This window comes from Psammomys obesus, unplaced genomic scaffold, assembly GCF_907164565.1.
Source record: "Psammomys obesus unplaced genomic scaffold, mPsaObe1.curated_primary_1811, whole genome shotgun sequence".
Lineage (NCBI taxonomy): Eukaryota > Metazoa > Chordata > Mammalia > Rodentia > Muridae > Psammomys > Psammomys obesus.
In genome coordinates, this window is record NW_026585504.1 from 29,807,337 (window position 1) to 29,825,390 (window position 18,054).

General features: G+C 38.1%; 1 protein-coding gene across 1 annotated transcript in view; it reads right to left on the reverse strand.

Annotated features, from left to right (window-relative positions):
• Ccdc73 (coiled-coil domain containing 73) overlaps positions 1-18,054 on the reverse strand; it is an 84,814-nt gene that overhangs the window by 22,655 nt on the left and 44,105 nt on the right. Inside the window, exons 9-11 of the mRNA XM_055604552.1 lie at positions 6,637-6,765; positions 6,092-6,151; positions 4,465-4,569 (exon numbers count right to left, since the gene is read on the reverse strand). Of these exons, the coding sequence (XP_055460527.1) occupies positions 4,465-4,569; positions 6,092-6,151; positions 6,637-6,765 (294 nt within the window). The remainder of the gene's footprint in view (positions 1-4,464; positions 4,570-6,091; positions 6,152-6,636; positions 6,766-18,054) is intronic.

The window sequence follows — 18,054 nt, forward strand, 5'->3', positions numbered from 1 at the left end:
TCTAGCTTATATCTATCTGATGGTAGGCTAGGACCCTAGCTACATTCCATACTCAACCTACCTTCCAGGCCTCATTACCACAACTTTGAATTAGGTTTCTATTTCCTGTTTCTGCTGTCTATCTTGTTCACTTTTAAAGCTTAGCGTTTTATGTTTCTTCTGTCATTTCCACGTCCTTGTGGATTTATTGCCATTTTATAGCAGTTTCAAAAGGCGACAGAAGTAAATGTAGGTTCAATTAATCATCTTTAGCTGCAAGCCCTAAACAGGTAGTCTCTAACTTGGGAAGAGCCCAAGTTTATTCATGGTACTTCATTTATTTATTTAATAACACTTAGCAAGGTCCTACTGCACTCTTGACACCTCTCATGTGCTTATGCTCCATCAGCTACAACGCTGCAGTCTTCTTGGAGTTTATACTCTATCAGAAATATAAACTTGTACATAATATAAACATACCTGAAATGTATTGTTATTTCCAACTGAAATAACAAATATGAAAAACATTGTGAAGAAACAGGTATTATCAGAGGTCAAACTGAAATCATTTGCTAAATGATAAAACACAATAAATTGCCCTAGTTAATACAGTAACTGCAAAATATGAAAATTACTTTTAATATTATGACTACAGGAACATAAGTAAACTTAGAAGTAGAACTTTGATCACTATTTTATTTCTAAATTTACTTCTAAAAACCTAACACAGATGACAGTGTAACTGCAGAGCACTGAAAACCAGTCAGACATTATCAAGAGCAACGATCCCTTTTAATACCAATGGAATTAGATGCTCCTCAAAAAAACATTTGCTGTATCTAAGCAGTGCAATCCTTAGCAACAGCCCAGCATTAATGTTTTGCTGTGCTATATATCAGTAGTTCTTATACACCAGTCAGCAGTGAAGCACTGATCCACGACAAACTTCTCACTAGTCCATAGCCAAATGTCATCACATGATTTTTTTTGTTCTCAAATAAATTATATATATTACAATTTATTCATTATATATCCGGATTGAAGCCCCCTCCCTCAACTCCTCCCAGTCCCACTCTCCCTCCCGCTTCCCCCTATTCCCTTCCTCTAGTCCCCTGAAAGGGAAAGTTCTCCTCCTCTGCCATCTTCCCATAGGTTATCAATTCTTATCAGGACTGCCTGGATCCTCTTCCTCTGTGGCCTTCAAAGGCCACATCCCCAACAGCAAATGATCAAATAGCAGGCAACTGAGTTCATGACAGAGGCAGCCCCTGCTCCCCTTATTCAGAAACCACCGTAGAGACTGAGCTGCCCGAGGGCTACATCTGAGCAAGGAGTCTTGCACTTCTCCATGCATAGTCCTTGGTTGGTGCATCAGTCTCTGCAGGACCACCTGGGCTCAGGATTTTTAGCTTTTTGTTGGTTTCCTTGTGGGGCCCATGTCCCCTCCAGATCCTTTTATCCCCAACTTCTTCCATAAGACTCCTTTCACTCTGCCCAAACTTTGGCTGTGAGTCTCAGCATCTGCTTTGATGTTCTGCTGGGTAGATTCTGTCACAGGCCCCCTGTGGAAGGCTTGTGCTGGTCCCTGTCTTCTCCTACTTCCAATGTCTATCATGTTTGCCCTTTTAAATGAAGATTAAGCATCTTCTCTAGGAACTTCCTTGTTGTTTAGCTTCTTTAGGACAATATATTTTAATATGTTTATCCTATATTATATGGCTAATATCCATTTATAAGTTAGTATAAACCGTGCATGTCTTTCTGGGTTACCTCACTCAGGATGATCTTTTCTAGTTCCATCCATTTCCTGAAAATTTCATGATTTCCTTGTTTTCAATAGCTGAGTAATGTTCCATTATGTAAATGTGCCATAATTTCTGTATCCATTCCTCAGCTGAGAGACCTCTAGGTTGTTTCAAGATTCTGGCTATTACAAATAAAGCTGCTATGAACATGGTTGAGCAAATGTCTTTACTGAATGGTGGGGCATCTTTTGGGTATATGCCAGGAGTGGCATAGCTGGATCTTGAGGTAGTACTATTTTCAATTTTCTGAGAAAGCGCCAGATTGATTTCCAAAGTGGTTGTACAAGTTTGCACTCCTACGAGCAATGGAAGAGGGTTCCCTTTTCTCCACACCCTCTCCAGCATGTGTTGTCACTTGAGTGTTTGATCTTAGCCATTCTGATGGGTGTAAGGTGAAATCTCGGGGTCTTTTTGATTTGCATTTCCCTGATGATTAAGGACATTGAGCATTTCTTTAAGTGTTTCTCTACCATTCAATATTCCTCTATTGAGATCAACAGAGTCAAAAACAAGACAAAACAAAACCCTGAGCTGAGGGGCCCCACAGAGACAGATACTCTAACCAAGGACCATGCATAAAATAGACCCCCTGCTCAGATGTAGCCCATAGGTAGCTCAGTGTCCAAGTGGGTTTTCTAGTAAGGGGAGAAGGAACTGTCTCTGGCATGAACTCAGTGGCCAGTTCTCTGATCACCTCCCCCTGGTGGGGCACAACCCTGCCAGGCCACAAAGGAAGACAATGCAGACAGTCCTGATGAGACCTGATAGAGTAAGGTCAGATAGAAGGGGAAGAGGACCTCCCTTATTAGTGGACTAGCAGCGGGGCATAGGGGGAGAAGAGGTAAGGAGGGTGGGACTGGGAAGAGACAAGGGAAGGGGCTATAGCCAGGATACAAAGTGAATAAATTGTAATAATAAACAAACAAACAAACAAACAAATAAATATTTTTAGAAAAAGAACCAAGACTGGGAGGCAGCAGATACAAGAAAATGCCTGTTGAGGCTCTAAGATTCCACTACGTGCTTTCATGCACTATCAGACTTACTTTACAAAACATAAATCTTCAAAAGATAAAACTTCATGAAAAACTTCAAGGCACCGAGTACAAAATTAAAAAGAAGGGCTATACTTATTTCTAAGTGTGACTCCCTATGAAACTACTCTAATTGTTCACTCGTGAAGTCAGCCCTAAATCTCTATGATGACCGTCCCTATATGGGAGATGGCTATAGCTGTGACGGGAAATGTTCCAATTTGCTGTTTCCTTTGCTACTAAGAGAGTCCCTTCAAAAGGACATAAGTATGTTGCATTGGCCACCACATCTGAACATCCCCCAGCTCCTTGTGAGAGTGATGGAATGGCCATCCCATCACTTGGCATAGTTAAACCCTGTAATGTTTCTGCCCCTCCACTCATCCCATGTTCCTTCACATAGAATTCAGAACTACCAAGGTTCTCTTGTTGTTCACTTTTCCCAGGCTACATGTCAAGCTTTTCAGACACAGATTACTCCCAAAGCTTTGAAAGTCTTAAGTTTCTAGATCAGACCAGGGCATCACTCTTACTCTTGGTAAATTTCCACATGAACTTACTTCACTTCACTCTACTTGCAACACCAGAGGAACTTCCCATTATCTACAGCATCTTGAGCATCAGCCAAGAAGGTAGCAGCCTCCTCTTGTCTCACAGTGGATTTTTTTTTTTTTTTGTAGACACCTCATTTAAGATCTTCCCTCACTAGGAGGGCAAAAGAAAAGTCTCTCCTCTTGAAGTGTGAAGTTCAAAATACTAGTAACCATATGCCTTTCCTTTGCAATCATTTTTGCCTACTGTGAAGATGTTGGAATGACTGTGCTAACACCAGTAGTTTGATCATATCCCTATGATGACAGGCCTCCAAATTCTGAGAACTGGTTCTTTTAAAATGTGATTGACTAATTTTCCTTATAATCTTCAGTTTTAGCCTTGGCCACAATTTTAAAAGAAAATTTCTACTTATGTCACTTCAAAATGAAATCATATACTAATTGGGCATGGTGGCACACACCTTTCATACTAGCACTTAAGACATAGGCATGTGGATCTCTGTGACTCTGAGGCCAACCTGATCTGTATGCTGAGTTCCAAGAAAGCCAGGACTACATTAAAGAGACCCTGTCTCAAAAACAGTCAGATACTTGATAAAATTTAACATTTAACTAGTTTTTAACTTAAATGTTGCAAAAACATTCATTACTTCACACATTGATGCTGAAAACTGATGAAGGAATCTAGCATCTTTTAAAATTAAATGATAGAACAAGATACTTAAATGCAACTAACAGGAGAAGGATATTAGATAGAATATATTTAAATGTATAATCTTGTAGTGAGACTTTTAGAATTTTTGGCTTCTTTAAGAACACAGACCTATTATAAGAATATGCTTTTGTTTTCAATCCTCGGTGTGATGATATCATAAGCTGACTATGATTTGCCTCATGTTCTAGCAGAGGCATGGTTTTGTCAGCTGCAGATAGTTTCTGCTATTGTGTGAATCTTGGAATTCTGGAAACTCTTCAGAGGATATATAAATGCTAAGGCCACTGATAGGTGGATGGGTGGTTGTTGGTGGGGGCGGAGCGGGTAAAGGATGAGAAAGAGAGAACCCACAAAGTAGCAAAGACGAGCCACATAACCTGATTATTTTCTCTTAGAACCTTCAATTCTGCAATGATTTCAGTATTGGCTTGAGTTTGTTGCTGAAGTAATTGTTGCATATGTTGAAAAGAAACGATGATATCCTTAAAAAACATAAAAATATATCATGTTTCTGTTAATTCTTTAAATGTATTTCTAGTTTTTAAGATACTATCATTATATCTTACTTTTGATACTATGTATTAAACTAACAGCACTTCTATACTGTTACATAAATTTCTAGTAAGTATTATTTCTAGAAGTCCCTTAACTTAAAAGTTTTGGAATGGGCCGATCTTATTCTAAGACATTACTAAACAAGGTAAAGAATTCAAAACTGAAATAAAGTTGATGCCTTGCTCACCCACAGGTGAGGAATATATTTCTAGTAAAATAGTTACATGACTTATAATATTATAAAATGACTCTATAGACTAGGATGTCACCAATCAAATGAAAGCAAGAAAAAGAACAGGTAAAGCAGAAGAAGAGGGGCTGGAGGGAAAGCTCAGCAGTTTAGAGCATGTATTGCTCTCACAGAGAACCCAGGTTCGGTTCCCAGCACCTACATGAAACCTCTCAACTGTAACTCCAGTTAGGTAGATCTAATGCCCTCTTCTGGCCTCCATGGAAACCAGCCACAAACATGGTGCACATGCAGACATGCAGACAAAACATTCAAATACGTAAGATAAATCTAAAAACAATTTAAAAATAATTTTTCCAAACTATTCTTTAAATATAAAAATAGAGAAGAAATTGTTCTAAAATCACACATGGCGTATTTTCAGTAATTATCTGTTAAATCACCACTGGTTTAACAAATAATAAAACTACTTCTTAAAAAATGAAAATTTAGCTAGGAAATGTGTGCCTGGTGCCTATAATCTCACACTTGGGAGGCTGAGACAAAAGAATTGCCAATGGATTTAAAGCCAGCATGGACTACAGGGTCGGCTCCAAGCTATCCTGTGCTACAGAGTGAGACCCTAACTCAAACAAATGGCCCAGCAATTAAGAGTGCTTGCTGTAAAATCATGGGGGTCAGACTTGGACTCCAGCATCTACCCAACAAGCCAGGCATCCTGTAAGCATTTCTGACTCCAGCTCTGAGGGACTGAAGAGTTCTGGGCTCTGAATATAGAGATGTGTGAGCATGCATGTGAGTACATACACACAAATGCACATATAAGACACACACACACACACACACACACACACACACTAATAAATGTAAAGGCACTCACTTTTAAACCCAGGAGGCAGAAGAAGATGGGCTTCTGTGAGTTCAAGGTCAAGAATGATCTACATAGACAGTTCCAAGACAACCTGAGCTACATAGTGAAACCCTGTCTCACAACAGAAAGAAAGGAAAGAAAGAAAAAAAGAAAGAAAGAAGGAAGAAAGAAAGAAAAAAGAAAGAGAGAGAGAAAGGAAGAAAATCTTTTTAATAACAAAAATGGAAGTGTACACTCAACAGGTTAGAAGTACAAAAACATATTCACTCAATACGTTAGCTGAATGCCTACTCCACACCTAGGCAAATATCATTCCATGTCTACTCCCCACCTTGCTACTGTTTTTTAAAATATTAACTGACTTCCAAAATATGTGATTATTGCTTACCTGTTTTTCTTCTTGAATATGGGTAATCTCTTCATTAATTTTCCTATTTAATTCCAATTCCTTCAAAGTTGAAGAATGTTAAAGTTATAATGCAAAATTCAGTAAATTCTGTATTCAATTCAGTAGCCACGTTCGTGTTGAGACACTGGCTCCAGTGATTTAAAAAGCCCAGTGGAGGCTATACATGTGTGAACATGCATGTGAGCACACACACACAAATGCACATACAACACACACACATACACACACGTTTAACACAAAATGTTAAAACTAGGAAACTTCTCATCTTCAAAACAACTCAGAGACACCACTGTGTCATAAAGTTATCTGAAGCTACATTTGAGTGGGAATAAAATTGTTATGGCTAAATGTTGTTCTAGGTTTTTGCTAATGACAAGAAATCCAATAAGTTAAAAAAGATTTGTACATTAATTTTTACTATGTCTATTAACTTTACAAACAAGAAATATTTTGTGCAATAATCCTGAAGTTCTACTTTTGGTAAGGTTTTAATTTTATAAACTTGAGTAAATTTAATTAAATACCATGTTGAGTCTTTCTTGAAGCTCTTTACATTTTTGTTCTTTAATTATCAAATCTATACTTTCTTCTTCCATCTTATGCTGACATATGACCTTGCACTTAATCAACTCTGATGCTGCTTTTTTTAGTTCCTTAACATAAGAAACAAAAAGAAAATTCAGTATATATATTTCATCAAAGCAAGGCATTTTCATGAGTTTCTAAATCTTTAAAATTATAATTTATTTAACAACAGAATATATATATATACTTTTATTAAAGTTCTTTACCAATTTCCTACTTTATATAGAATACATTGTCTCCCTCTCAACCCATGAACTTCCTTCTTCTTCCCATTCATGTCTCTCTACCTCGTCTTTGACACAATGACTTGCACTTGTCAGTTTCTGTGTTCATGGGCTTTGAACTATGCAATAGAGCCTAGTGGGCTCACTTGTAGGTACCCCGATGAAGATAATGACTGCCTTTTTCCCAGATGCCACCAGCAGCTAATACCTAGAAAGGATGGGGATGATCACACAAGTCCCTTCCTGATCCAATACTGAAGACAATAGGCTCAGTCTTTCACAGGCCCAGTACAGGCAACTACGTCTGATAAGATCATGATTGCAATGGCTATGTCATGCCCAAAAGATCGTATTTTGCAACCCTTCTCTCTTATCTTCCAGCTCTTACACTGCCTCAACCACAATGTTTCCTTAGCCTTAAAGGAGATAGTATAAATGTCCTACTTAGGGCTAAGCCCTCAACCATCACTTATTCTCAGCATCCAGAGCAGTGTGACTGTACATTTAATGGCAGGACACTGCAGAGCAACACTTCTAACCTATGGGTTGAGCACCTGGTGGAAAGGATCCCATAGTGGATACTCAACATCATTTTCCTGATCCATCAAGGTCCTTTATGGAAAGAAGTTTTTGAATGACAGAAGCTGACAAATAATTGTCATAAGTGTCATAAGGAACCTAAACATTTCATAGATGTGATAAGAGGCCAATAACAAATGTTGGAAAATAGAGCGAACTGAGGAAGGAGGAAGACCCACAATGTGGTATATTGGAGGCTCAAATAGATACAGCAGAAAACAGGGATTCCACCAAAACTGGATGCCTCAGTTCTACATGTCACAGTTTCATATAGTTCTCTCTAAATCCACTTCAAAATCCAGGGGAATTAGTCTTAGTTCATACACCACTTTTGGGTATGCACACTGCAATAAGACTGTTAAATTAATCATGTAGATGAAGCAGTAAGGCTTTTCCCAGAAAAGCAGGTAGGCAAATTACTATCTGGCAAAATGAGAACTCTCAGCTTGTATTAAAGTAAATAAACAGAGCTGGAGAGATAGCTCAATTGTGAAGAGCTATGCAGTTGTGAAGTTGCTCATGCAGAGGACTCAGGTTCAATTCTCAGCACCCTTATGACTCCAGTTCCAGGGGATCTAACAGCTTCTTCTGACCTCTTCAGGCACTAGGCATGCACATGCACCTGCAGGCAAAATACTTGTACACTTAAAATTAAATTAAATTAAATAGAAAAATAAAAATTTGAAAGACAGAAGCAAGACTTGAATTAGGGAAATGTGAGAAATGAATACATATTGTTCATTTGACCATTCTTACCCGCCATGCCCTTTCTACACTGCTCTCTGCCCTGTACCACTGATCACTGTGACAACAGGAAATTCTCTGTTATTTGGATCCCAGTGGGGTTAGATCTGTGGGAGATACCTGTATAGTAGCTGCCTCCCTAGAGAACACAATCTAGTAATGGCCCTACATCTTCAGGAACTCACAGCTCAGCTTTCTGCACTGAAGCTACAGTTTTCCAAGTCCTAACATCCTACTCCCTATCACTTTAGATGTGACTGTAGTTGTTTTCCTTCTACTTTTATCTGGAGGATGCTCTACCATCCCATGTTCCCTTAACTTTGTCAACAATTGTGTAAACATCCTCCCCCTTAAACTCTTCCATTACCAACTCTAATGTGTCATCTGTTTCTTGCTCCAACTCCATTTAATACAAGTAAAAATTTTAAAGGACATTTCAAGGAGAAGAGAGGAACAGACAAGCAAAATCAAGAAGCAAAGAAAACTAGAAAATAATGTTGACTATATAGATAGGCAGAGGGGGGTGGGAAGAAAGTGGTTTCACAGCTTAAGATTGGATTTGGTAGGCAAAGTTGAACAGTTTTTCTGCATCTACCAAGCACTTACTAGCACTTAGTCAAGTTCCAATAGCTGCTATCTTAAGCTTGTAGCTTAATAAATTAGTCTGTTTAAAAGAGGGGAGGAACTATAGAGAAAAGAACACTGGCTAGCTGCTTAGTATGCATTACCCCCAGCGTGAGATGATGAGTATGAGACAGGTCAGAATGTAGAAAGTTACAGGACTATGGGAACAGAAAGAAGTCCTTCATCCGGATTCTGACTGAAGCCTCTTGTCAGCTGAAATCAAGAGTTTCAATGTGATTAACAATGTTTCCTTACGGCTTTTCTCCTTTCCCAGCTATGAGCCTATAGTCTTCCAGGGATCTCAATAGAAACCTCAATTACTGTAAAAGACATGTCCTAAGCTTTGGGCAACCTTAAGAGCTCCTAATTTTTCTTTATCAGATATAATCCATCCAACTCACCCCTGGAGCCGCCCTATAATCTTATTTATCAAAAAAGAAACATAAGCTATATAAACAACCTTTCAAGATATAACTTGAGAGCCACCAAAATTACATACATGGCTAATGCTAAGAAACTGAATTGAGAAGCCCATACCCACACTTGGACATATCATATTCTTTTCCTGGGTGTCTCTTTCTAGAGATATGTTTAAAAACAGTTTTGAACAAACTGTGAGCGTTATTCTTTTCCTGGGTCAATTTCTTCCTGTTTTAAATAAACTCCAACTCTGCTTCATACTGACTGTTGACTCCAAGGGTCTGTCTGGTTTTACCTGAATTGAGTTCCCTGAAAGATTAAGGAGACTTCACAGAACACTACAGGCAAGAAATGAAGCTGTGCCTATATCCTTGCTCCCAGTGCTCTCATATATATTTAAAACAAACAGACAATATAAAATATGAGATATTCTGAAGAAAGATGCAGTAGGCTGAAGAAAGAATAAAGGAAACACTGATCATTTAAAGATGATTCCTGGGTAATTACATAAAGCTAGAAGAAATGACAAGGGGTTTCATGAAATGAGAAAGGAGTTTAAAAATGGAAATGAAATGGGAAGTTTCTTTACTGTTGAAAAACATGATGTTATGTTTCCACTATGTAAGAGAAGGGATAGAAAATGTTCAGAGACAGACACTTAAAGTCAAAAGCAGAAATCACCAATCCTGATTCTTAAGCTGTTAAGTCTTCTAGAAGATGTTCCTTTCACATTTATTTAAAATTATAAAAGATGAGGCATGATAAAGTCCCAGAATGGTGTTTTAGGTGACCCAGTGATAATTCACAGGATAGACAGTTTTCAGAATTGTAATTTTTTGTTTGTTTCTCTGTTTCGGGTATGGAAAATAGGGACAGTGCAGTGACCAGTTAGCTTAGATGTTACAATGAATCACAAAGAGAGAGAACTTCTAAGCAATCTAAAATAAATAGCAGAAGAAGAGGTGTGGTAGTTCAGCTCCTTGGGAGGCTAAGGTAAGAAAAAGGCTTGAGCCTAGAGATTCAAAGCTAGCCTGGGAAATAAAACAAAATCCTAAGGGAGCTGGGAGAAGAAGGGAAGGAGATATAGAAAGGAAGGGAGACAGAAAGGAAAGAGAGGGGATGGAGGCAAAGTATTGAAAGCTTGAGCTTAGGGGAAATGTGAAGAAGCTGGAGCAGATGCATGAAATTATCTCATGGAGTGTCACTAAATTAAGAATACAAATTCACTGAAAGAAAAACTCTGAAAAGAAGAAAGCCAGGCACCATAGGGAAAAGTTCTGAAGGAGTGGGTGAAGGAGTCATCAGTGAGCCAGAGTAATCTCTTTAAGAGTTTGAAAAGCCCTTTAAGTAGGCCACTTTTGCACTGGTGTCACAGAATTGACCGAATGTCCTTTTTATACTCGCCTGTTATTTCCTTCATGTTTATAGTTTACATCTTAAGCCACAAGTAATAAGGACACCCTCTATCACATAAAGTAAAGCAGGTTTTAGAATCCACTGACTTGGGCACTCACTATACATTACCAATAACTAACTAGTCATGTCCATCTGTGGAATTATTCTTCTTTGGACTTGCAAGAAAAGGCCAATTTCAATATTATATAATGACTATCACAACCAGGGATATGAAGTTTGTGGTTTCTTAGGAGAGGAGGACCTCCCTTATCAGTGGACTTGGGGAGGGGCATGCATGCAGAAAGGAGGGGGGAGGGTGGGACCGGGAGAGGAGGAGGGAGGGGCTTATGGAGGGATACAAAATGAATAAAGTGTAATTAATAAAAGTTAAATAAAATAAAAAAATAAAAAAAGATTTATTTATTTATTTATACATATGAGCACTCTATCTGAATATATGCCTGTATGACACAAGAGGGCACCTGATCCCATTATAGATCATTGTGAGCCAAAATATGGTTGCTGGGAATTGAAGTCAGGACCCCTGGAAGGGCAGCCAGTGCTCTTAACCACTGAGCCATCTCTCCAGCTCCAAGTTTGTTGTTTCTTAAGTCAATCTTCCTGCCTCCCAAGTGCTGGGATTGCAGGCAAGCACCATCAGACCTGGCTCTTGGTACTCTTTAATAAAGTTTCCTCCCACTGCCTCTTGCTTGCCAAAACTGGACCACATGCTCATGGTTTAACATCACAGTAGAATGAGGAATGAGTAATAGTGACTGATTTAGACTGTTCACGTGCAGTGCAATGGCATCGCCAAATCCATGACCAGAGTTTGTTAACCTTGTAAAGATTATGGTTTGCTCAGAACATTACAAACATGCATAATGAAGTAAGGGCAAGTGGAGCATATTTTTGGTAAATTGTTTTATACTCCATAATCTACCTCTCTTCTAGGTTTCAGTCCTTTCCCCACAAAGCATTGTTAGATCCAATTAACAGCTTTCCAATTATACTCTGATAAGCCTCAGCAGTGCTTTGCTGGGCTCCTGATAAAAAAAGTAGAACAGGTACAACTCATAGCTTAAAAAAAAAAAAAAAAAAAAAGGAAAAAAAGAAAGGATGAAAACCAGCAGATTAGATGATCCTGTGGTTTTTATGAGATTTAGAAATGATCTGCACAAGATAATTTGCAGAGTTATCCATTGTGGAAAGCATGCAGGAAGGTCAAACAACTGATGAGTCTGATGTAATTTCAGACTGGGGAATACATTTAGAAACAAATGAGGCTGCTTAGCCGTTGTGTAGGCCTACACAGATGAATAACCCACCTGCAGTTATGGTGCAGAAAACCTGAGCCCAACAAAACTAACTTAACCTGATTTTAAACTTAATTTCATTTGTAAATTGCAATGCTTCCATGCGGTTATATGGCACGTTAAATTTTCTGAGGTGACTGTTTATGTATTTCATTATTTTATATTTATTACAGATATGAAAACGGGAATAGCATATGTTATTATACTATAAAGAGAACAAGATGGGGAGAGAAAACAACATCAGTATACACCAAATAACAGGTCACTTTAAGATGACTTTAATAGAAAGGCTTATTTTGAAGAAAAGAAGAAATGGTGGTCTACTAGAAAAAGAACAGATGAGAAATAGGAAGTAAACAGTCTGGAAGGAAAGGAGTAGAGGTAGGAGATATGAACATGTCAGAGTCTCACTGATAGGAAACGATCTCTGAGCTAAGCATGGTAGTAGACCTCAGGACCACTGCTCTATGTTCTCCTTGAGGGATGGTACTTTGTTTCACAACTTATATCTTCTCACACCTGAATAGCTTCAGAAATTTAAGAAAAACTAAAAGGTGTCATGAATATACTTAGTAAGAATAATGAATGTGAAGAAGACACGACTTGCCTTTGTTTATATTAAATTTGGTCAAGTTTAATTTCTTCAACATAAAGTAAATGGCAATAAAAACATTTGATGAAAGCACTCAAAGAAGTCAGCCAAACAGATTACTGTTCATGGTATAAATATTTACAGTCAATTGCAAGACTGTTCAGAAAGTAGTAGACATGAGGACAGTGCTGAAAGCTTACAACTAAAATCAGCTGGCTTTCCTCCAGTCATAGAACAACACAGCACTTCAGATCCATGTCACAGAGACTTCCTGGTGTTAAGTATGAGCAGGCCAGTGAAGTTTTATTAGCAAACTGTAAAAACAAAGCTTAGCGGATGTGCGTTATCAGCCTTGTGTTAACTTTAAAAGAACACTAAATTTTGTAATTGAAAAACAATCCTGACTGTTATAACCAAGAATCCTCACACTATGAGTTTAAAATAGAATAATTCTGCATTTTAAGTCCAGATTCAAGTATATGCTGATCAGCAAACAATATAAAGAATAAATCATTATTCTAGTCTACCATGGGCCGACTTTTAACTAAACATGCTGAACAATTTATTGTTTTTACCATTTCCAGCACTGGTAAATATGAAAAATAGGGTGTCATTTAAATGACTATGGAAAGTTTCAGAAAGATAAATTTAGTTTCAATACTGTAAGGTCTTAAGATGTATAAACTTAATGCAAAGGCAAAATATCTGCTAAAGGATCCTAAAGTTTTAGCCTCAACTCAGATTTCCAGACTGCTTGACTGATATTCATATTATGCATTCTTTAATCTAATAGTATCTCCTATATTCAGCTGATTGAAGTACAAGTGTTCTTCTGTTTTTAATTATGAGTTTATGTATGGGAGTGTGGATGCTCATGGGTCTAAAGTAGGGCACTGGGTACCCTCGAGCCTGAACTATAGGTACTCATTAGACATCCAACAAAGGTGCTAGGAATCAAACCTGGGTCCTCTGGAAGATCCAATAAGCACTCATAACCACAGCCATCTCTCCAGCCCCAACTGATGCTACTTTTTAAAGACACCAATGAAACTGGCTTAAATATAATGTATATCTTGTCTTATATAATTAATAGCCTTTACAGAAACGGTTTCAAGCCAGACTTGGTGGCACACACCTTTAATCCCAGCACACAGGAGGCAGAGGCAGGCAGATCTGGTCTACAACCCGAGTTCTAGGACAGCCAAGGTTACACAGAGAAACACTGTCTAGGGGTGGGGAGCAGTTTCAATTGGCTTTCTTATGCAAAGATAACTTTCAAGGAAACACTAAAAATAGTTTTTGAAATTTTAGTTTTTTTAAGACTAGCTTTTCTTACACAAAGATATAATTGAATTAAGTATATTAGATTAAACAAATTAGAAATTAAGTTATTAAATCACTTGTTTTATATTAGTGATGTGTTCAAGGTTCATTCCAAAGCTTCACTGACCTGTTAAGAGAAGGTGTACAGCTAAGCATGACGCCACTTACATAACTTATAACTCTGAATAAATGAGAACTGGTACTCTAAAGGTTTTTTTTTTATCTTCTTTATGGCAACAAGATGCAACGAATATCTATTCTTTTCTGTGTTTTTCTTTGTTAAATTATGTTTATGTATCTACTTGTGGGGGGAGGTGGATACATGAACCACAGCACACATGTGGGAATGAGAAGGCAACTCGTGGGACTCAGTTCTTCCCTTCCACCATGTGGGTCCCAGTAATTAAACTCAGGTCCTCAAACTTGTGGGTACGTGCCATTACCTGTCATGCCATCTCTTCAGTCCTTTTCCTATATTTAACAATAGTATGAAATGGGAAGCTGCTGGAATTAGCTGTCTTTTAGGAAATAACTTCAAATGTATCAATTCTCATAAAAATAACTGTTATAGAAAAGTGGGCATAGAAAACTAATAGATGGCTGATAAAGTGAAAACTAATTATTTCATGTCTTCTCTTTCCTGTATATATTAATTAATCTTAAGAGCATAATAAACTGAAATCAAAGACCTCCGTGAAATAATTTTCCACTGAAAAGCTAGGCTTTAATTTTACAGCCTTTATAAGCTTTAAAATATCCTGAACTTTTAGTACATTGTCTGTTTTCTAACCATTTTATTCAAAGCCGTTAGTGTAACAGATAAACAGCGCATGCTTTGATCTCATGAAATTACAGCTTATAGTTCCTGCAGTCATAAATACCATGCTGTGTTCTCCTCACCCCTCCCTTCCCAGTGCAGGGGAGTCTGCTTAACATCACAGTCTCCTGGAGAGTCTGACATTTACTCAGACAAACAGCAGAGGTCATGAATTTGCCCATAGATAATATCAGAATTCTTCATGATTGCCACAACAGTGGAGGCAGCAAACAGAACTGCAATACCTAGTTTATCTATCAACTAAGTTTGATCTGTTTCATTTTGCTTCACACACACACACAAAAAGGAATTCTACCTTATCACAAACCAATAACTTAACTGTTCTGGACAAAATCACACAACAGTATAAAGAAACAAAATTATCTGTAAGAAAATTAATGATTAGAAGTTTTAAGTGAATGATATGACCAATGTGATTACATGGTTAGCTTCTGAAATTTTCAAAAAGCCCTTTTTTTAGATTAAAAATAAAGACTATGTTAAAAGTTTCTAAAACATGAAATATACTTAGAATGTAGAAACACTTTGAAATTTTATAGCCAAAGGATTCAAAAAATACTCACTGGAGAGAAAAAAAATTCAACAAATGGTCCTGGGGAAACTCTATGTCCACATGAAATTAGTCTATAATCACTACCTGTACAAAAATCAGCTGCCAATGCATCAAAGACCTCAGTGGGAACCCAAAATGTTGAGACTTCTAGAAGAAAACGTAGGCAGCACCTACAAGATATAGGTGTAGGGAAGGACTTTCTACATAGGACTCCATTTTTCATGAACTAAGGCCAACAACTGACAAATGGAATCTCATAAACCTAAAATGCTTCTATACAACAAAGGAAACAAGCAACCAAGTGAAGAGAAAGCCCACAGAGTGGAAAAGGATCTTTGCCAGGTGTACATATGATAGAGGGTTAACATCCAGAATATACAAAGAACTAAAAAAAAAAAAAAAAAAGAAAGTCAAGAAAACAAATGACTCAGTCTAAAAATGGGCTAGGGATATGAACAGTGTTCTCAAAAGAAGAAACAAAAAATAGAAACATCTCAGAATGGGCTCTATATCTCTAGCAATGAGAGAAATGCAAATTAGAATCACTTTGAGATTTTACCTTACTCTAGTCAGAATGACTAGAAAATAACAGACATTAATTGCTGGCAAGGATGTGTGTAGAAGACAAGGCTCATTGCATTCACTGTTGGTGAGATGGCGAACTAGTCCAGACACTCTGTATATCACTGTGCACAATTCTCAAAAATATAAAAATAAATCTACCGTAAGACTCAACTATACCACTCCTTGGTATATGCTCAAATGATTTGACATGCTATTCCACAGACACTTGCTCGGCCATGTTTATTGACGCTGTATTTACAATTGCTAAGAAATGGAAGCATCCTTCAACTGACTAATGGATAATGAAAAAGAGGTACATATACACTATAGAATACTATTTATCTATATAGAAAATAAATCATTACATTTTCAAGTAAATGGATGGACCTAGAAAAGATATACTGAGTGATTAACTCAGACCCAGAAAGACATTTGTGGTTTCCAACTCTCAATCTTTAGATATGAGTATATAACCTGGAGTAACTGCAAAAGCCAGGAAAGTAAAATAGGACCATGGTGGAGAAGGGGACTCTATAAAGGATAACAGCAGGAAAGAGGTGATTTGAAGGGAGAAATGGGAAAGGGGGTTATCACAGAAGGAAAGGGGGTTAGTGCACACCTTTAATCCCAGCCCTCCAGCACTAGGGAGGCAGAGGCAGACCTCTGTGAATTTGGGGCCAGCCTGATCTACACAGTGAGGTCCAGACAAGCCAGTAAGTCACTGGGGTCATGGCTTTGGTTCTCTCTTGTCCCAGGCCCTTCTGTGGCCCCTGTCCATAGTAGAAGGGAGCTGCTCTGCTCCACAATGTGCCCCGTCAAGACGTTCTCCCATCATGGCTCAGAAGCAAGTGTGCCAAGGACTATGGGCTAAAACCTCTGCAATAGTGAGCTAAAATACATTATTTCTATTACTGTTTATTCAGATAATTGGTCACAGGTATGAAAAAAGTAGCTGACAGTAATGCTTTATGGAGTGACCAAAAGCATCAATACATAAACGACCAGAACATATAGATGGCCCTGTGAACTGCGTGAGCAACCACAGGACCTGTGAGGCAAAATGTGTCCACTGCTGCACCATGATTACAATGGGGTAACCAACTTCTTTCTGGTTGGATTTGAGATATCCACAGGAGGGAACTTATACCTGGCACTATAAACTCTGATCAAAAGCCCATGGTTGGAGAGGTCATGGAACCTAGGAGAGAACCACTTCCTCCTCCCCCTCTTCCTACTACTATGACTACAACTACAACTACTATTACTGTTTTGCCAAATGGACATGTTTTCAAATTGCCTTCTAAATACTTATGTTCACATCAGTAAACTAGCGCTGCTCTCGGGCTTTGTCAAAAAGCTTCTTGTAGTAGGCAGGAGTTAATGAAGACTCTTAAAACTGCTTAAAGTGCAGAATGATGGCCCTAAAAGGAACATCTATATCACCCCTCCAAGGCTCAGAGAATATCACAGAATAGGAAATAGAAAAGATTATAAGACCTAGAGGGTAAGAAAGATACTTCAAAAAGATGTCTTCTAGACATGGCATGGCTATTGCACTCATCAATCACTGTAGCTATGACTACGCACACACCCCTGTACAAGACTGGGACTGTCAACATTTCATCATGGAATGGGGAAGGGCTTGTGAGGGGTCACCCTTCCCTGAGGTAAGGGTGCTAAAAGGGAGTGTTGTTTTATTCAGTGGTTTACTCACTGAGAGGTTGCTAGTAAAAATCTTCCGGCCATGTTAATCCAATAACCCTAATTAAGCATAAGCCAAATAAACACTTTCCTCTCCAAGCTGTTTTTGGTCACCGTGTTTCACCACAACAATGGTAACCCTAAGAGTCACACACTACAAAAGACACGAAGGTAGGAAGGAATTTTGTTGGGAAAAACAGTTTCATCAGGAGAGGCAGAGAAACAACACAGAGAACTGGGTAAAAATGACTAATTTTCGTTTCGTGTGTATGTATGTATGTATGAATGAAACATCCAAATAATTAAAATAACACATTAAATCTGAGTATGATGGTGTACACTTTTAAACCCAGAACTTAGGAGATAGAGGTAGTCACCTCTCAGTGAGTTCCAGGCCAGCCAGGGCTATACAGTGAGAGCCTGTCTCAAAAAAAGAAAGAAGAAGGAAGAAGGAAAAACAAGAAGGAGGAAGAGGGAGGAAGGA